Source organism: Carcharhinus amblyrhynchos, chromosome 9 (genome assembly GCF_965287045.1).
Source record: "Carcharhinus amblyrhynchos chromosome 9, sCarAmb.v2.hapA, whole genome shotgun sequence".
Taxonomy (NCBI): Eukaryota; Metazoa; Chordata; class Chondrichthyes; order Carcharhiniformes; family Carcharhinidae; genus Carcharhinus; species Carcharhinus amblyrhynchos.
In genome coordinates, this window is record NC_137332.1 from 21,745,346 (window position 1) to 21,767,143 (window position 21,798).

At 40.9% G+C, this 21,798-nt stretch overlaps 2 protein-coding genes across 2 annotated transcripts; both read left to right on the forward strand.

The window, feature by feature from the left end:
- Positions 1 to 335: 335 nt before the first annotated feature.
- On the forward strand, positions 336 to 2,656 carry LOC145347640 (transmembrane protein 125-like). Its single transcript, XM_080195298.1, has one exon. The coding sequence runs from the start codon at positions 1,700 to 1,702 to the stop codon at positions 2,360 to 2,362; it is 663 nt and encodes a 220-aa protein (XP_080051424.1). The 5' UTR covers positions 336 to 1,699; the 3' UTR covers positions 2,363 to 2,656.
- Positions 2,657 to 19,603: 16,947 nt separating this feature from the next.
- On the forward strand, positions 19,604 to 20,850 carry tmem125a (transmembrane protein 125a). Its single transcript, XM_080195295.1, has one exon. It carries the CDS (start codon positions 19,604 to 19,606, stop codon positions 20,363 to 20,365), a length of 762 nt encoding a protein of 253 aa, XP_080051421.1. The 3' UTR covers positions 20,366 to 20,850.
- Positions 20,851 to 21,798: the final 948 nt, after the last annotated feature.

Below are 21,798 nucleotides of genomic sequence, written 5' to 3' on the forward strand. Positions count from 1 at the left end.
ATGTTCGGTAGAAACAATCAATATCCTTTCCTCCCCCCTCCAATGCCTGAGAGAAAAAATAATTTCCAAGTATACATAGCATTTCGTCTTTATCAATTGGTTATACTGTTTCCAAAGAGTGACAAGTCAGCAATATAATTGCAGTGTTAAGCCTGAGTCCATCTATACTACATTAGTATCTATATAAAAGATTACAAATCAAACCTAAGTACGTTGCAGCAAATAAAATTCAGCACCAATAAAATCTGAATATCCGAGTATTCAACGCTTTGTGACAACCTGGATTAAACGTGCCAATAGCCCTTCCCTTTAAGCACCTGTTTGCACGAACCTACGTACACCTAAATGGGAGCAAAAGTAGGTGGAGTCAAAATATAATCACAAGAGGTTTACCAGAACCAACAGCCTGGAACAAAGAGACTGAAGTGCGCTGGTAAAATCCCAAAACGCATTCTGAGAATCAAGATCCTATACACCTGGGCAGCGAGATTGAGGGCTCAACTGAAGCAATTCTTGCTTAAATAAATCAGAGCCACTTAAGGAAGCACTGAAAGAATTCACCTGCGGGATCAGGAGATGAAAACTCCACATTTAAGAGGCTGTAACAGATCAAGGATATAAAACAGAAAAGAGACTCGTTGCAGAGAAGGCTTTGGCAGAGGGATTTACATCAGGAGAACAGGGTCTGAAGATTTTTTTTGTGCCATCCACAGATTCCACTGGAAAAGGTCAAGCGAAAGCAACATTGGGATGTTCGTCATCTAGCGAGATCTACAAATCTCACACCTGTAAAACAGGTTATACTGGTTGGAGATGCAGTTGAGGTGGGAAGCTGCAATTATTTCCTACAGTCAGTTTGTACATAACAGGACCTTTTAAGAGCTGACTGTAAATTAGGTACTCATTCTAAACCAGGAAATGCACTTGAAGATATTGGAACTGTCAAAAAGAGCTCAAGCATACAATGACTAAGCAACGAAATATTGTGTGAACGAGGGAAATGTAATTCCTGAGAGAAACGCCACTGCAGGAAGTCTTAACACAGGTGAAGCGCGGCTCCAACATTCTCCGATGGTTATACTGTGGTGATATTCTGTGGACAAGTTATAAGTTCATTGCATTCGGTTCTCAGTCTTTGCATGTAAAGAACAATATTGGGAGATTTCCTGAACCAGAGATTGACACATATAACCAACAACACTCCTGAAAGAAGAGGTTATGAAATGAGGAAGTGTGTTCCTGAAAGGAGGGTAATCTTGTGAAACTTTGGAATGGGTTATGCGATCCTACAGTGAGGGAACATCCTCAAACCATGCTAAGATATCAAGGATTGTGTCGAACTGTGATTCCAAAATGTTGAAGAATTTCTGGAGGTGTTGACTTAAAGATTACAGCACTAAAGTATATGTCAAAAGTGCGATTTCGCAAACTGAAAAAAAGGCTTACTTTACTGCGGGCTGATCTTCCCACGGAATTCCTTATATTTGTCTACACCGCCCTCCCAAAGAACAATAATTTAATAAGCTTCCTGATCTATTCCTTCCATGTGTCGGCAAAGTGAATCTGGACAACATTGAAGATTTGAATCGTAGTTTGTTGTTTTCCAAAACTTGCTGTTTGCTAATTTAATATCTTAAACTTTGGAGATTGGCTCAAATTTGTTTCCCTTTGGATATTTGTGAACATCAGACGCCTCCAGATGTCTGAGCTTTCTGAGATCACCTCTGGCCGTTACCCAGCCGATCGTTCCCGGATCCAGCAGAGTATCCTGGAGGATCAGATGGAATTGTGGTGGTTCCAAGATACTAAAAGATCCATCCTCTGCTATTCTGTGGCATTGGTCTTGGTCCTTGGAACTGGATTGGGGGGCATTGTTTTAATATCGACAACTACTGATAAATCAGGTGAATGGAGGCTGGGAGTGGGGATTTTTCTGTGTTTATTAACTTTAGTTATACTCTTTAAACATCTGATGACCTCTGCTGTCCAGGATATGAACTGTGTGAGGAGTCGGGCTCAAATTGACAGGTTAAGGAGTGGAGGGTTAATTGATTATCTGGTGATTTTGTTCACTGGATTTATGATACTAACCAGTGGTTGTGTACTGATAATCCTAGCAAATGCTGACTCCTACCCTGTAGGTGGGCCTTGGAATGATATGTTAATTGCAGGAGTGATTCTCACAGTGGCTGGCTCCATTATCCTGATTTCACTCTTTATTTATGTTATAATTGTCAAACTCTGTCCCTATTTAGCAGCCAGGTCCACGAACAGAAGGGTCCAAAGTGTTTATACCATATCAAGAGCTAATACAGGGGGAATGCAAAGGGATTTTTCCTCCAGTACAAACAACCTGTTATAAAACAAGCATTGACTGACTATCAGGGATCACTGATGGAGTCAGTGAAATTGGAGTGACTTGTTTGATACATTTTAATGACTGAATAAATTTTAGAAATATATATGAAAATTGTTTGGAACAACCCAAATCAATTGTTGTGTTTTATCAATGACAGTAACTAAAGTTTTAGTTAATAACTAGAAGCTCTGCTTATATAAAGCTTATCCTGTAAAACTGATGCATCTACTAAGTGGTTAGTGAGTAAAATGTGAACAAAGAGGTTCTATCATTCATAATAAACTAATTTGTGAAGCATATGCAGCTCATTGCAGATTTTTATTACAAACCAATGCTGTGGCTCTTGTGTGAATTCATGGAATATAAATCAACATGTACAGAAACTTCTATGAAGATATGGTAAAATTAATCTTTAATTACCAGTGAGATTTGGTCTGTGCAAAAACAAATCAATGTTCTGGACTTATCTTTTGTTTTAAATCCTTTTTGACTAACTAGTGCTACCTGACAGTATAAAGCAAGAAAAGTACTTTTGACTTGTGTAGATACTTTATGTATATTTGAACATTTAAGAGGTGCACACAAAAGATAAATATGCAGTATGCAAGCAGATCATATATGTATTTTATTTATTCATTTGTGAGACATGGGCATCACTGGCTGGCCAGCATTTATTGCCCATCCCTAGTTGCCCGAGGACAGTTGAGAGTAAACCACATTGCTCTGGCTCTGGAGTCACACTTAGGTCAGACCAGGTAAGAGCAGCTGATTTCCTTCCTTAAAGGACATTAGTGAGCCAGATGGGTTTTCTGACAATTGACAATTGTTTCATGGTCATCAGTAGATTCTTAATTCCAGATATTTTTTATTGAATTCAAATTCCACCATCTGCTGTGGCACGCTTTGAACCCAGGACCCAGACTAGTGATTATACCACTCGGCCATTGCCTCCCCATAATAAATGTGTGCTGGTATCCTTTACATGAATGGACAAATCTATATAAAGGAACATTTAGAGTGAGCTAATTCTTGTGTTTACAGTAATCCAAACTAAGCATGGACTGACCTTTACCACTTGGTTACGGGAGCCTGTTTACAGTAATACATGGTTTCCGAGGTTATTGAGGTGTGCTTAAGAGATTTTTTTTCTCTGTGTACACCTGAATCAAAGTGCTAACCTCTGGTCTTTTGATTCTGACACATCAAACTTTTAAAATGTTTGATACTCCAGTATTTTCAATAGGCTTGATGTTCCATTTATTAAAATCTGCATCTTATTCCAATCAATATATTGCTTTAAAACAAAACCTCGAGCACTGAATGATTCCAAAAGCTTTCTTCCATCACTGGGCTGAGTGCATCTGATTTTTAAAAAATTTTCCAGTACATTTATCTTTTAATACAAACATTAATTTAGATATCTTGTAGAATTTGTCTTAAGCTAGTGATCCCACCAAAATGTAAATGCATTCCCAAGATACCATATGTTTGTACCACATTATACATATTGATAGATTTGTTAGCATATTTTGTGAGCTTGCTGACATTTGGAAATTTTATTTCAATGCACCTTCATATATATAAGGTGTGCATTACTGGACTATGTGTATAATATTTACAGCATGTGTTGGTATTTTATATCTCAACAAAGCTGCAATTTCTTTTAATCTTTAATAACTGATTTGTCATCCTCTACCTAGGCAGTACACCAGGATATTTAAACACAATTCATATATGTCATGATTTTGTGTTTAATATAATGACACTGACTGTGTTTAAAAAAAACTGATTGTAGAGAGGCAGTGGTAGGATTGAAAGGGATAAAGCTGGATATCGGAGCTTTTTGATTTGATTTACTATTGTCACATGTTTTGGGATACAGTGAAAAGTATTGTTTCTTGCGTGCTATACAGGCACATTGTACACAGAGAAAAAGGAGAGGATGCAGAATACAGTGTTGCAGTTACAGACAAGGTGCAAAGCAGGATTAACTTAGTATGTGATAGGATCATTCAAAAGTTTGATGACAGCAGGGAAGAAGTTGTTCTTGAGTCAGTTGGTATATGTTTTCAGACTTTTGCATCTTTTTTCTGATGGAAGAAAGTGGAAGAGAGAATGTCTGGGGTGCATGGGGTCCTTGATTATGCTGGCTGCTTTCCCTAGGCAACAGGAAGTGTAGATGGAGTTAATGAATGGAAGCCTGGTTTGTGTGATTAGATTGGGCTACGTTCTCAACCCTTTGTAGTTTCTTGTAGTCTTGGGCAGAGCAGGAGCCATACCAAGCTGTGCTACATCCAGATAGAATGCTTTCTATGGTGCATCTATAAAAGATATATACATGGATATTGCGAAACCTCTCAAATATAAATTTATTGCAGCGGATTAGCCAGCTTGGATTTTGTGGCTTTGATAGTAAACTGAAATTCTGTTGAGAAATCCCAATACATAATTGCTATTTAAGTAGTCGGAATATTTTATTTATTTCCATTAAGTTCTGGGTCTTGTTGCAGGTACTGATGACCAAATAATGTTTATCACAATTGCCTTGTCGCAGAAAGATTTGGACAATGTTTCTCTCTCTCTCTCTCTCCCTCTCTCACTCTTCTTTCTGTCACAATCATATGACTTGTATTAAAAACAGCCTTTGTCTATTTCCACAGCAATGGATAAACTGAGACATGAGGGCCTTAAGTCTAACTGTACCAGTGTCCTGAATATTCACAGGAGTCTCCTGTACAATGAATCAAGTATTGTTAATCAGAAATTTAAACAAAAAACTAATATAATGCCCCAGTGACTAACCCAAAGAAGGAGCAGCACTGTTTGAAGGGATTTCTTCCATTTAAGTAGCCAAACCTCAGTAGGATTAGAGATTTAGTACACAGATTTCAGCACATAGCTTTATAGAGTTTTAGTATACAGGATTACAGTGTTTCATACACAGATTTCAATTCACAGGATTACAGAGTTTATTACACAGATTTCGGTACATAGGATTACAGAGTTTATTACACAGATTTCAGTACACAGGATTACAGATTTCAGTACACAGTGTTAGGGTTTCAGTGCAAGGATTTTAGTACACAGGATTAGAGTTTCAGTGCACCCATTTTAGTACACAGGATTAGAGTTTCAATACAGTGCACCCAATTACAGACTTTGATGAAATTGGACTCCTATTTTGAATAGGAAGATACACCTTTATTAGAGGAAGTAATAATTTCAAAATAACCATGGCAACATACATAATTAAGAGGCCATCCTATATGCAGTTGTAGAGTGGAATTTAACAAATTGTTTTGCAATGCTGAATTTAGCAGCTTGCTTCAACAAAAGTAGATCAATGTGATTAGAATAGTAGTTTGGGCTGTTAATTAGTAAACCAAAGAGAATTATGCAGAATATTAAGTATTTCAAGCACTGTGATGAAATGGTTCTACTACATGATTTAGATGGCTAGTCAAGAGTCTTTTTCTATTCACTCTGGGGGTAAGTTAAGATAGGCACTTAGGCACTCCAAACCTCCAACCATAGGGATAGGTGTCTGACAGAAAGGGTTTTCTCTCACTTTCTCATACACCAATTGAACTGTGAGTTAATAGTTAGCACCAGATGTGCACCCTATATCTCAAAAGGTCTGTTCCAGCAAGCTTCAGAATAACTTAACTGATTCCACCCTTAAAAACAATACTTTAATTATTGGATGTAAAATAACACAGTTTTTTCAGGGTGGCATGGTAGCACAGTAGTTAGCACTGCTGCTTCATAGCACCAGGGATCCGGGTTTGATTCAGGCCTCAGCTCCACTGTCTGTGTGAAATTTGCACATTCTCCCCATGTCTGTGTGGATTTCCTCCGGATGCTCCGGTTTCCTCCCACAATCTGAAAGACTTGCTGGTTAGGTGCACTGACCCGAACTTGCAGTGGACTGTAGCAACTAGGGGAATTTTGCAATAACTTCATTGCAGCATTAATGTAAGCTAATAAATAAACGTTTTATAAACTTTAAAGGATCATCTGAATGCCAGTCTTTTTGGAGTAACAGAATGATTTAAACAAATCTAGAAAACTAGTCTACAGCTTCAAAAAAAACCTCAATTGACCTTAAATATCAGCGTACAATAAGTAATTGTATTGAGAGTACAGGGTACATGGACTGATCAGAAGTTAATTTATGCCAATGTTCAAGCAATTGAGTAAATAAATGTTGTGGTAAAATGTGAAGGATTGTTCCTCATTTCTTGCAGAGAAATTTTGGGTTTGCACTGACATTGTTTGATGCTAAGTCCAAGGATTAAACTGTTTTAACATAAGTTGCCAAAATGATATGGAGGCACTCCTTTCCGTGCCTCTAGTTCATGCAGGCATCACCATAGACACTCTTCGACAGTAATTAATACTTATATTGTATTTTAAATATAACAACTTATGAGAGCCTCATAGAAATTATAGCATTAGAAAACAAAGTATAACATTGAGCCATATAAAGGGACTCTAATAGATCAGATGACCAAAAGCTTTGTCAGAGGGTAAATTTTAAAGGAAGGATGTGATGTAGAGGTGCAGTCAGAGTATTCTGGAACTTGGGCCTTGGCAATTGAAGGCACAGCCATCAAAGATGGAGCAAATAAAATTGGGGATGTTCAAGAGGCCAGAATTAGATCTGTGGAGATATCTGGGAATGTTGTGGCCAGAGGGAGATTAGGGAGGGGTAAGGCTGTGGAGGGATTTGATAAGGATGAGAATTTTAAAATCCAAGGTGTTGCTTGACTGGGGGCAGCCAATGTAGATCTGTGAGCACAGGGGTGATGGGTGCATAGGATCTGGTGCAAGTTAGGACACAGGCAGCAGAGATTTGAAGGACCTCAGGTTTATGGAGGGCAACGTATAGGAGACCAGCTGGGAGTGTATTTGAAACAGTCAAGTTTAGAGGCAGCAAAGACATGAACAAGGGTTTCAGCAGCAGGAAATATAGAACACCATAGAATCCATTCGGTCTGTTGAGCCTGCACCAACAACAAACCCACCAAGGCCCTATCTCTGTAGGAAACTCCCGCAGACATGGGGAGAACATGCAAACTCCACACAGTCACCCGAGGCCGAATTGAACCCAGGTCCCTGGCGCTGTGAAGCAGCAGTGTTAACCACTGTGCCACCGTGCTGCCCCTTCCCAATATTCTACCTTTGTCTCGCCTTCTCCATGGCTGAAGAAAACATTCCTGTCTTCTTCAGCCATGCTTTCTCCCTTGGTTTACATTGGTACTCATTTCACCTCCAAGCTTACAAAGACAATTTTCACCTCTCCCTGTTTATGGACCAGGCACTCTCACCCACAGCATGCAACAGAATTAAAGTTCCACAGAACAACAGCCTCAGAGAGAGGTGAGAGAACAGCGGACGAAATAATGGTGATATTTTTATCCACAATGAAAACATAGTTATGTGGACAGTCTGAAACACTGACTGTTGCTGTAAAACACAGCTGATAGTCAGGTGTGATGATCGAAGCATGAATGTATGGGAGACAAATGATAACCAAGGTAACCACTTGGATTGGGTAAGAAGGGTCTGTGAGTTAGTTAGCCAAGCTGAAAATTTAAGCACGTTTACATCACGGAGTGGACAGAAGAAAGATAAAGTAAGGCACAGGGTGTCACAGGCAGAAAAAGTAACCATAAAGCCAACACAAAGTTGGAATATAAATAAGCAAAATTGAAGACAAAAGGATTGTTATAGAGTGCACAGAGTGGACTGGTAGTTAAATTTATATTTATATTGCATAGTTGTGACCAATGAATTGTTTACATCTCAGTTCTAATATAATTATGAGACAAATTGTAAATATAATTTATAGTTTGATATTTATATTTATAGTTTAAGGTGCTGGGGAGTAGATACAGAGGAGATATTGGGGTAAGTTTTTCACTCAGAGGGTGGTGCGTGAGTGGAATCGGCTGTAGTCGGTGGTGGTGGAGGCAAATTCGATAGGGTCTTTTAAGAGATTTCTGGATGAGTACATGGAACTTAGTAGAATTGAAGTTATAGGTAAGCCTAGTAGGTATGGATATCATTGGTGCAACTTGTGGGCTGAAGGGCCTGTTTGTGCTGTAGTTTTTCTATGTTTTTTTTCTCTATAATAAGCCTGTCAAGGCTTAAAATTACCAAATGGTTCCTGTACCTGGCTGGGAGCAAACACCTCACAGCTTTTCTTCCCGGTATTACAAATTGCAGGTCTGGTTTCTCCTATAACTGGAATCTGCATCCCCTTTGATTTGAAATTTATCTTTACTGCCCAATATCTGGCCATATAATAATGAGTAAGCACTATAAGATTAAAAGACCCATGTTACATGAACTGGAGGCTGCACCCATTATAATTAGATGTTTTCCTTCAAACCCTTGAGAGGTGGAACTGATGAAAATGCTGGTGACAAGAAACATACAGTAAATAATAAATTACAGATGTTTCATTTTACATGTTTCTAGATATTTATATATTTTGAATTTTAACTTAATCCACACTGTCTCATAAGATAAAAAATAGCAAACCAATCTGCAAGAGCCCTGTTAGTGGCTTCAAGCATTTATTGGTCAGTATGGTCACTGAATTCAACTCACTGCATCTTAAACATAGAGGGATACAAATGGTTGGTCTATTTAGGGCAACGTGATCTGCACAGGCTTGGAGGGCTGAAGGGCCTTTTCCTGCGCTGTACTGTTCTTTGTTGAATCTGACCCACATCCTGTGCTTTTTCTTTACCTGGTCAGGTAGACAGCAGTTCGATCCGATCCCTCTCGGGGTTCTTAATCAACTATCACCATCCCAGGAGTAGGTTTCTGACAGAGGGAGAAAGGAATAGAAAGGGGAGAGAGCAGGGAGGGGGTTCATGTGGAGCCGAATGGTCTGTTTCTGTATTGTACGGGTCACAGTAATTCTTGGTAATGTAAGGAAACATCAAATATTTTACATGAAGCATTTTACAGGAACATTCTCAAACAAAACTTGATACTGAGCCACTTAAGGAACATCATTCACTCATGTTCGGACAGAGTGAATAAAAGTTTGATTAAAGAGGTATGGGTACAGGAGTGTCTGAAAGGAGGAGAGGGAGCACAGAGACAAAGGTATAGAAACAGTCTGTCCCCAAGTCCTACTTGCTGTTCTCACTAAGTCTAGGATTAAAATGGACTGAAGTCTCACCTTGTTAATTTTAGGACTGCCATGTGTTTAGGCAGGTGATTTTGTTGTTGAAGTAATGTAAAACTGCCCGCATTTGCCTCCAACTCAAACTATCATTCAGTTATCAAATTAACGTGGTCCCCTTCACGTACTAATCCGGTACGATTCCATTTAATTATTAATCTAATGTGACACTGCCCTGGAACTGAGCATTGCTGTAAGGTTGCTATGTTACATAAAGAAACCAATGAATGTCATACACGAGTTTCAGCTGTGGCATGTAATCTGAGAAATGTCAGAACATTTTAGTGCTTCGTACTGTTTGCAGTACCTACCCCTGTTTTCACTCTGTGTTGATTGTCCATACGGTTTTAGCTTTCTACCTATTCTGATGCTGCAATTTTCGGGGTCAATTTTATATTTTTCAGCAGGGTACAGGAAGCTCCGACCCAAATCGGCACGATCCACCGACTCTCGCCCTACCCATTATACACACTTGATAAAGGGTGTTGCAGTTATCCAGTAGGAAGCCGGCCAATTAAAGCTACACAGGAAGATTGCTGCCCTTTCCTTCTGGCCCCCTTCCAAGCGAGGAGTTAGTATTAGAGCCTGGTTTAAATGCCACGTTGTAGTAAGATCTTGGGATAATATAATAAATAATATAGGGTTGGCGTAATGTTGCTGCTACATTGACAATGTAATATGAATGACACCTTCAGAAAAATGCTGGAAAATCTCACAGGTCTGACAGTATCTGTGGAGAGAAAGTAAAGCCAACTTTTCGAGATTAGATGACCCTTTCTCAGAGTTGAGGAAAGAGAGTCAGCAGAGATTTCATAGAATCACAGAATCCTATAGTGCAGAAAGAGGTAATTTGACCCATTGAGTCTGTACCAACCACAATCCCACCCAGCTGCAATCCCCATAACCCCATGCATTTACCCTAGCTAGTCCCCCTGACACTAAGGGTCAATTTAACATGGCCAATCCACCTAATCTGCACATCTTTGGATTGTGGGAGGAAACTGGAGCACCCGGCGGAAACCCAGGGAAATACAGGGAGAGCGTGCAAACTCCACACAGACAGTGGCCTGAGCCAGGAATTGAACCCAAGTCCCTAGTGCTGTGGGGCAGCAGTGCAAACCACTGTACCATCCATTGGAATTGGACAAAGTGAATCTCAATGAGCAGAAGGCTGAGAAGTTGTTGAAAGTGTCCATTAAGTGATCAGAATGCATTAATGGCAAAACAAAAGTACAGCTTGGTAAAAAGTATAGTATTTTGCATTTATCTAATGAATAATACCCTATTGGAGAATCGATTCTCCAGGCTGATACATCATTGGCAGAGTGGTAACACCACAGTCAGGCCTAGAATTATATTCAGAGTCAATCTTGATTAGTCATTTGAAGGGACAAGAAAGAATTACTTTTAAATGTCACTAAACACGCCACCACCTTCCCTGGCAGAATCTGCTGGTGCATTCAACCGTGGCAGATCTTGTCCATTGTCTTTGTGCCACCTTAGCTGCATAAGATATTCCCAAACCTTCTTTTTATATGCAATGCCCAGGAAGTCCAGTGACTATGGATGATCAGTTTGTTAACAAGCTTAATAGCTTATTAATTTATTTTTTGCAAAAATCACAGTGGGGTGGGCTGCCAATTTCAGTCCCCACTCAACTTCCGTATTCTCGGAGATTGGTATAGTGATATTGGGCTGGCAGGTGAATGCTACATTTATGGCAGGGGGTGGGTAGTGCTGCCCAATTCTGAATGTAAAATTCACCCTCTGGTTCCTGCCGGTTGATTTCAGTATGTTTAAAAAAACCAAGGTTTCAGATTTAATTTTTAGTATCTTTACCATTGAAAATCTCCAAGACAACTTTAGTCCTTTCTCACTGATAGCACATCTCTTTTTGGAAATGCCATGGGATTCCCATTGTAAATGGCTAATCCCTTACTGGCCTTTTTAATCTGTGTATCCCTCTGGCTAATTAAGTACTCAATTAAGTTGCTGTGCATTTGTGAGGTCCATTGAACATGGCTCCTTTGGAGTAATTCAAGTAAAAATTGCCTTCCCTCCAAGATGCTGAATGCTCTTTGTTATTTCATGCAGCCTGAACCAGCTAATTATACCTGTACTCCTTGGATCTTTTGGGGCATAGAGGTTTCAATATCTATGTAATCAGATCATTAGCGTGGTCTCCAAGGAACTGTTGCCTCATTAAATCCCATATTCAAGGTGCTTCGGTGATACCAACTGTCTTGGAACAAGGGTGTTTGAATTGAGTTGGGGAAGTTGGCAGCCACAGTGATGTTAGCTGCTGCCTCACTAACAACCTGAAACAATAGCACTCAGCTAATTGTAACTGATGCAGGACTGAGAACAGTGTCTGAGGTCCCAGTTTTGTTCTGTCCAGCTGGGTATAGAAACCTTGCTAAATAGCAAACTGTGCCTGTTGAGATTTTGCAACACTTGTCGCTCCCCTTTGTGGGAGGATATGTCTATCACGTCCTCCTAAAATTCAAAGCAGTGGACTTTGAAATGTTAAGGAACTCCTCCACAGTGATTGATAATGTGGAAATGAATTGCTGCTGCTGTCCTGGTAGGGCTGTAGCGTTCAGCCAGCAATGGAAACTCAAGCCATTTTTGTAATAAGATGGATATCAGTGACAGCATTTCGGATTTGACGAAAGCACTTCACCTATTGCAGTTAGGTGCCAGTCAGGTAACTGGTATAGGGCACTCAGTTTGTACATCTCTCAACAATACTATTCTCATTCTTTCTCAGTATTCTCCTTTCACAAAACTATCTGCTGTCCACATATAATGAAGCCTTCCGCTTATACGCCTGAACTTGCTAATGTAATAATTCCCTGAATGTCTTGGCAGTTGCTTTAAGCCTTAAATTTGATACAAATGACATTTCTTTCAGATGGTGGCTTTCTTGGTTATTTCACAGAATTGTAAGAGAGCCTGTGCAGATGGAGGCCTTTTGGCCCATCATGTCTACACCCGCTCTCCAAACAAACATCATGACTTAGTGCCATTCTCCTGCCTTTTGCCCATAACCCTGCATATTATTTCTATTCACATATTATTCTTAATGCCCTCTTGAATGCCTTGATTGAACTTGCCTCCACTACACTTACAGGCAGTGCATTCCAGACCCCAACAACTCATTGTGTGAACAAGCTTTTTTTCTCACATTGCATTTGCTTTTTTTGCAAAGCACTTTAATTCAGTGCCCTTTGGTTTTCAAATGTTTTCTAAAGGGGAACAGTTTCTCCTGATTTACTCTATCCAGGCCCCTCATGATTTTGAACATCTCCATCAGATCTCCTCTTAGCCTCCTTGTCTCCAAGGAGAACAGTCATAACCTTTCCAATCCATCCTTACAACTGAATTTCTCATCCTTGGAACCATTTTTCTAAACCTCTTCTGCACTCTCTCCAATGTGTTTAGTCCTTCCTACAGCATGGCGCCCAGAACTGTACACAATATTTCAGTTGAAGTCTAACTAGTGTCTTGTATAACTTCAGTAAAAAGTCTGACAACACCAGGTTTTAGTCCAACCGATTTATTTGATAGTAAACGCACAAGCTTTCGAGGTTTCCCTCTTCGTCAGGTGAATGGAGAGTTCTGGCCATTTACTATCAAATAAATCGGTTGGACTAAAACCTGGTGTTGTCAGACTTTTTACTGTGTTACCCCAGTCCAACGCCGGCACATCCACATCTTGTATAAGTTCAGCATGACCTCCTTGTTTTTGTACCTTATACCCCAATTACTAAAGCCCAGAATACTGTATTTCAGTCATAATTGTTGAAACCTTTGTTCCACAAAAGGCCAGAAGAGCACATGTATAATTAGCTAGTTTATATATCACAAAATCAGTGAAAGAACTTTCAGTCTGCTGGATGAAACACTTTCCTTTGATCTGAATTGTTCTGAAGGCTCTCTGCACCTCAGAACTCACAAATTGTAGAGAAACTGGACAAGCTGTGGTTATACTCCTTAGAGGAGAGAAGGTTATGGTGACCTTTGAATCAGAAGCAGTAAAGTAAGAAACATTTGTAATTCCTTTAAAATGATTGTGAAAGCTATCATTGTTTTTAAGAATGCTTGAACATAGGAATTAGGAGCAGATGTGGACAAATTCAGCTCTCCAAGCCCGCTCCGCCATTAAATCAGATGATGATTGATCTCTCCCTGGTCTCAAATCCACCTCATTCCTTGTTCCCCATATCCCCTTATCCTTTTTTTTAATCAGAAATATATCTATCTCCTTCTTGAAACCATTCAGCGATTCAGACTCCACCGCACTATGAGGCAGCGAGTTCCACAAATTCACCACGTTCTGCAAGAAGTAGTTCATAGAACAAAGAAGATAGAACGTAGAACACTACAGCACAAACAGGCCCTTCGGCCCACAAGTTGCGCCGATCATATCCATACCTACCAGGCCATAGAACTATCTATCCTCCTCATTTTGGTTTTAACTCTACCGCCTCTCAACCTATACCTGTGACCTCTTGTTCGAGGTTGCCCCATAAGTGGAAACATTTGGTCTGTATTTACTTTATCAATCCCTTTTAAAATTTTATATACCTCGATCAGATCCCCTCCCACCCTTCTAAAGTCCAGTGAGTACAAACTGTTTAATCTCTCTTCATATGTCAACCCGGAATCAATCTGGTGAACTTCTTGTAAAAATGACTTTTAAGAGTTCGCATCAAATGTAAAGAGATCAGTTCAATTTTATTGGATAATAAGAATGACTGATCCATGTGACCTTTGGTGTAAAAGTAGTGCCAAACACAAGGATGTTAAGACCAAAGCTGTGTGACCAGCTACAAGCAGGAGAGCTGGGGAATGACGTCAATGTCTGTGACAGGTCCATACGCAAGGAAAAGCGTACAAAGACAAAAGAGCTGAGAGGACCAGATCATGAATCAGATGTCATTAGGTAGTTGGTTGAAAAGGAATTCTGAAAATCTGCACCATGAAGACTGATGCGACTCAAGTGAGAGAGGGTTGGTAGGTGTGTGCCGTGTCCATACTAACCATATCCAAAAGCCTCAGGTGGAATATGTCTGCTGGTGAATACGACTCAAGGGCCCAGATCTATTGAGTTAGAAAAACTGTGAGATTACACATGGTGTAATTTAAATAAAAAAGTTTATTTATTTGTGTCACACATAGGCCCACATTAACACTGCAATAAAATTACTGTGAAAATCCCCTAGTCGCCACACTCTGGTGCCTTTTTGTGCACACTGAGGGAAAATTTAGCATGGCCAATGCACTTAACCAGCGCGTCTTTCAGACTGTGAGAGGAAACTGGAGCATCCGAATGAAATCTATGCAGACACGAAGAGAACACATTGTAGAGAGTTGCTTTTCAAACTGGAGGCCTGTGACCAGCAGTGTGCCTCAGGGATCAGTGCTGGGTCCACTGTTATTTGTCATTTATATTAATGCTTTGGATGAGAATACAGGAGACATGGTTAGTAAGTTTGCGAATGACACCAAAATTGGTGGCATAGTGGACAGTGAAGAAAACTATCTCCAATTGCAACGGATCTTGATCAATTGAGCCAGTGGGCTGACGAATGGCAGAAGGAGTTTAATTTAGACAAATGCAAGGTGATGCATTTTGGTAGATTGAACCAGGGCAGGACTAACTCAGTTAATGGTAGGGGGTTGGGGAGATTTACAGAACTAAGAGATCTAGGGGTACATGTTCATAGCTCCTTGAAAGTGGAGTCACAGGTGGACAGAGTGGTGAAGAAGGCATTCGGCATGCTTGGTTTCATCGGTTAGAACATTGAACACAGGAGTTTTGTTGAAGTTGTACAAGACATTGGTAAGGCCACATTTGGAATACTGTGTGCAATTCTAGTCACCCTATTATAGAAGGCTAGTGGGACTTGATGGATTGAGTTATAAGGAGAGGCTGGGTAGACTGGGACTTTTTTTTCTGGAGCGTAGGAGGCTGAGGAGTGATCTTATAGAGGTCTATAAAATAATGAGGGGCACAGATCAGCTCGATAGTCAATATCTTTTCCCAAAGGTAGGGGAGTCTAAAACTAGAGGGCATGGGTTTAAGGCGAAAGGGGAGAGATACAAAAGTGTCCAGGGGGGCAATGTTTTCACAGAGAGGGTGGTGAGTGTCTGGAACAAGCTGCTAGAAGGTGTAAGTAATAGAGGTGGATACAATTTTGCCTTTTAAAAAGCATTTAGATAGTTACATGGGTATGATGGGTGTAGAGGGATATGGGCCAAATGCGGGCAATTGGGATTAGCTTAGGGGTTTGAAAAAAAAGGGCAGCATGGACAAGTTGGGCCGAAGGGCCTATTCCCATGCTGTAAACCTCTATGACTCTATAGCATGCAAACTCCACACAGACAGTGACCCAAGCCAGAAATCAAACCCAGGTCCCAGGGAAGTTTATTTATTAGTGTCACAAGTAGGTCCACATTAACACTGCAATGAAGTTACTGAGAAAAACCCCTAGTTGCCACACTCCGGTGCCTGTTCGGGTACACTGAGGGAGAATTTAGCATGGCCACTGCACCTAACCAGCATGTCTTTTGGAGAGTGATGCAGGTGCTTGTGGTTTTCTAAGATGTATCCTTGTTGTATTGAGTATTTAAAGTGGAATTTACCTCTTTATTTGAAGTATTATTTGCCTGTTAGTTCATGTTTAATTCATGTTGATTTTGCTTCATGTTAAAGTAAATATTACACAAAGTTGGTCATTCCTTCATGGGGGCCGGGGGGGGGGGGGGGGGGAGGGGAGTGAGGGGACAGTAGGGTGTTGTTTAGTTATTTTGATTTCTGGTCTCTCCTCCTCACATCAACCCCCCCACCCCCACCACCATGGGGATTGTAATGAGGCTAAAGGGACATTTGAGTAATTAGATGACATGGATTTTAGCCAATTGGCAAAAGAAGCAGAGGGACTTCACTCAATGCATTGTGTCAACCTGAAATATCTGAAAGGGTGGTGGTGGCAAATTTAACTTTTAAAAGGAAATTGAATAAATACTTAAAGGGGAAACATTTGCAGGACAATGGAGAAAGAACAGGTAATGTAACTCACTGGATAGTTGTTACAAAGGGCTGTCCTTGGTGCAATGGGCTAGTTGCCTGTTTCTGTGCATTTTTATTCAATGGGCAAGATTTTCCAGCGTTGTTCACTCCAAAACTGGAAAATTCTGCCCGAGGTCAATAGACCATCCATAGTCTGCCCCTCCCCTGCTCCAATTCCCGTGGTGGGAGGGGCAGTAAAATTCCAGCCTACAATTCAATCAACAAATATTGCCAACAGTAATTTGATGATTACTGGAGTAATGAATTGATACTAAAACAAGACAAAAACAGAAAATACTGGAGAAACTGAGCAGGTCTGACACCATCTGTGGAGAGAGAATAGAGCCAATGTTTTGAGTCAAGATGATCCTTCGTCAGAGCTTAGTTATCGCTGTGTTTCTGAACATGCATCATGCACTCAGTGCATGTTAGTCCATACATGACTGATGTGTAGGTTAGGGGGATTAATGGGGTAAATAATTGGGATTACGGGCAACAGATCTGGGTGGGATTGCTGCTTAGTGTCAGGGGGATTACCTGGGGTTACAAGGATAAGGCCTGGGTGAGATTGTTATCAGTGCAGATTTAGAACATAGAATATAGAATGTAGAACAGTGCAGTACAGGCCCTTTGGCCCTCAATGTTGCGCTGACCAGTGGAACCAATCTAATGACCCTCTAACCTAAACTATTCCAATATTATCCATATGCCTATCCACTGACCATTTGAATGCCCTTAAAGTTGGTGAGTCCACTACTGCTGCAGGCAGGGCATTCCACGCCCTTTGACCCATTTGATGGATCAAATGGCCTCCTTCTACACTGTAGGGATTCTATGATATTATCGGAGCTCTATGTTCACGTAAGAAAATCACCAACAATATCACTGATTTATATTGCAATGTTACATTGCTCAACCATCATGGCATGCAGCCTAGTAATCAATTTAACCCAACAGTGATACCCTAAGACTCCATTATTTGTTATACAAGGGAGAGTTGGTACTGGTTGACCATCTAAGTTCCACAGAATGGTCTATTGTCACCGCGTTGCCAGCCACATCTCCAGCTGCACAGTTACTACAGAAAAGGTCTGTTAGCTGCACAAAGACCAGTGATCAGCTGTAAAGTGTAATGTGTAAACCAAGTGAAACTCAAAGAGACAAAGGAAGAGTGTGTGAGCTGATCAGGGGCTTGGCCAGTACTATCTATGTTTTATTTAATTCAGGAAGAAACATTAGGCTGTCATGTGGTGGTACATTGTCCACTACGTTTCTTTGTTAAACAGTGGTATTAGTTGTCTCCTTAAAATGCTCCACCTGAGATTAAATAACAATTGGATCTAGTTATTGTTGGACTCCCAACATAATTCGCGGTTGATTTTGTATCATTGCTGTTTAGTGATTTGTAAAGAATGTTACAACGTTCGACTTCCTGAAGCTCCCCCCTTATCCCAGGTTAAAGGTTGAGGATGGAGGGGCCACCGCCTCAGCGAGGAAGTTTCAGGTAGGCAAGCCGGCGAGCTGATCACCCGGAGAGACATCCGAGCTGGAGACTGGAGAACGTAAAAGCGGGCTGAGAACAAGCTTCTAAAAAAACAATACAGAAGATTGAGCCAAACCTTCCGGGGAGCAAGAGGTGGGGCGGAGTCGAGAGCCTGGTCGCTGGAGATTTACCTGAAAGAAGCAAGGCAAGACCAGGGGGGGAAATCCACCAAATTCCAGGATTGACCATGGATTTCCTCTACCCCACTGGATGGTGATACATTTTGTACCTGTGGGAAACAGCGCGCACACACACACACAATAAAGAGATGGACTGATCACTTACCTGTTTCCAGGGAAGTAATTGATCTGGAAATTAAACACCATCATCTCCTGAGAGGCTGGAACTGATCAGATGGGAGAATGTAACAGAAAGAACATCCAGTCCAGACTCTAGATGATTGGAGCAGGACAAGGCTTTGCAGACTTTGCTCTCTATTTCTGCTGATAAGCCACAAATTACCCTTTTGGATCCGGAGTGAGTGGATTCAAACCCATCTGTGCTGGATCTGGACAACATTCCGCACCTGAGCTGAACTGGACTTGCTTCGCATCGGCACTGCCAACTAAAGCACTCGTTTAATCCGCATTAACCCTTTTGTCCTGTGAAATTTCGACGCCACCTCAACTGAAGTCAGCGACAAAGTGTTAAGGCTGAACGGAGGTTGAACTCGAAGGTGGCAGCACTGAACTGGGGAAGGAACTGCCAGCCGCTTCAAGCAACAGCCCGAGAGTTTGGTTTTATTCCCAGTGTTTTCTCCTGGGAAACATCCAGATTCAGTAAATGGCAGAAGGTGCGGCTCCCTGGACCGAGAAACGGGAAATAAACAACGGCATTGTTGTTGAAAAGCAATAAATTAGAGGTTAAGAAATAAGGGAAGTGTGCAGTAAAAAAAAACACTGGCTGATTCTTCAGGGCATTGCCCCAGACCTGTGAACCATTGATATCATGTTGTGTGTGACTCTGCGATGAACTCCGGCAGCTTTCCAGCCTGGATTCCAAAGAGCAACCTTGGCTCCCCCACACAAAAGAAGCAGCAAAAATATTATTTGGATGTGTGTGCGGGACTGCGACGTTGAGGAATTTCTGAGGAAACTGGATGAAAATGATTATACTGAAATCATAATATGTTGCAACTGGGATTTGAAATAACTACAAGTGAAGATGTTACTTCAGTGTAAAGTGTTTAATTCCTGGGATTTCTGCCCTGCTATGATTGGAGAAGTCTTAATCTCACACTTTCCATGTCTTTTTGAATTGATGAAGGAGCAGCGCTCCGAAACCTTGTGATTCCAAATAAACCTGTTGGACTTTAACCTGGTGTTGTAAAACTACTTACTGTGCCCGACCCAGTCCAACGCCGGCATCTCCACATCTTTGTGCATGGAGGCAGCATTAGAGATGTCTGTCACAGAATGAATGGTTTTCCAGAACGCTTTGAGATGTATTGATTGCTTAACCCGAGGCTGGGCTCCATATTTTTCCCTTTTGGTTATTCGTGGAAAATTTATTTTCCAAATGCCTGAGCTTTCTGAGATCATGTCTGGCCGCTTCCCAGTAAACCCATCCCGAATCCAGCAGAGTATCCTAGAGGATCAGGTGGAATTGTGGTGGTTCCAAGATCTCAAAAGATCCATCCTCTGTTACTCTGTGGCCGTGGTGCTGATCCTAGGAACTGGACTAGGAGGGATTGTTTTACTGTCCACAGCTACCAGTAAATCCAGTGAATGGAGGCTGGGAGTCGGGACTATCTTGTGCCTCTTAGCACTAGGTATCCTCTTAAAACAGCTGCTGAGCTCAGCTATCCAGGATATGAACTGCGTGAGGAACCGGACACAGATTGACAAGTTAAGGAGTGGAGGGTTAATTGATTACCTAATCATTTTAGTGGCTGGATTGATAATCCTGGTGTGTGGTTATGTACTGATAATCCTGGCAAATGCTGGCCCTTATCCTTCGGGTAGACCCTGGAGTGACATGTTAATTGCAGGTGTTGCTACTACACTGGGTGGCTCCATTATTCTCCTCTCTCTCCTGATCTATAGTTTAATCTTCAAATTCTGTCCCCATATAACGGCCAGCTCCCCAAATGGAAGGGTTCCAAGTGTTTATGTCGTATCGACAGGCAGTACAGAGGTGAGGCCAAGGGAACTCTCGTCCAGTACAGCCAACCTGATATAAAGTGGGCACTGACTGACTGAGTCTACCAGGAGTCATGACTTTCTCTGAAGATTAGCCATGTGTGGCTCATTTTCTAATGGTGAAAACATGACAAATAATCAGGTTAACTGCATGAAATAGTCCTTAACAACACCAGTTAATGTGGATTGAATTAAACTGCGATTCTAATTTGTAACTGAGGTTTATAAATCTTAACTGTTAGCTGGACGGTGAATTTAGAAGTTTCTACGTAATATGTGAGTCAAGTTGTGACCATTTTGATATTTGTTGATGTAAATTTTATAACTCACAGATGGGTGAATGGCTGATTGCAAATTACTGTTTCCTCACAAGCTGTTATGAGTGACACTCACACACTTCAAAAAGCATTTTTGATCCAAAGCTTTATAGGATGAGTCAAAGCTAATGGAAGTCACAAGTACACTTTTCTATGACTAAGTAACATCAGTCGCTGCTTATAATAAATGCAATTGTTAAATATTTAAGAGTGAACTGTGTCTGTCTCTTCTTCAAGTATCTTGTGTGTCTCTGTTATCGAATCTGGGTATAACCACATTTGCTTGATGATCCTGTACCTGTTGCAATATTCACTGGTTTGATGAAGGAAGGTGTTTTTGCTTATTTGTTATTGCTTACTGTTTGTTAAAGTTTTTAAAATTTATTTATTAGTGTCACAAGTAGGTTTACATGAACACTGCAATGAAGTCACTGTGAAAATCCCCAAGTCGCCACACTCCAGTGCCTGCTCAGGTACACTGAGGGAGAATTTAACATGGCCAATGCACCGAACCAGCACATCTTTCAGACTGTGGGAGGAAACCGGAGTACCCAGAGGAAACCCATGCAGACACAGAGAGAACGTGCTGACTCCACACAGACAATAACCCAAGCAGGGAATTGAACACAGGTTCCTGTTGCTGTGAGGCAGCAGTGCTAACCTCAATGTTGTCCCGATTGTGTTTCTGGGTTAATGTGTTCTGGAGTGCAGTGCTATTTGGCATTTTTGTTGATGTGCTGCTGAGTTGCTATATTACAAACATTCTGTTAACATGTTACCTTGGGAGTAATATTTATTATTGTTCTATTTTGTTTTGCTGAGGGTGTTTTGTATTCAGCATTTTCATTAACACATTGGTGGTGTATTTATATTGTTTACTGTTTTGTTGGTGTTGCAAGGGTGCTCTGCTGGTGTGATGGCATGTGTGTTATATTAGAGTTCTTACAGCACATTGAATCCATGCCGCCTCTCATTCCACTGTTCTACCCTTGTGAGTTGATTTTCCTCTGTAACTATTAGAAAAGTCCTGAAACTTTAAGATTGTTCCTTCCTCATCCCCATTGCTAATCATAACTGATGGAGTGATGATTGCTCTTAACTAAATGTTCTCCCACAGACACCTGGGGGTGAACTTACCAAAAGGATTCAAAGTCCA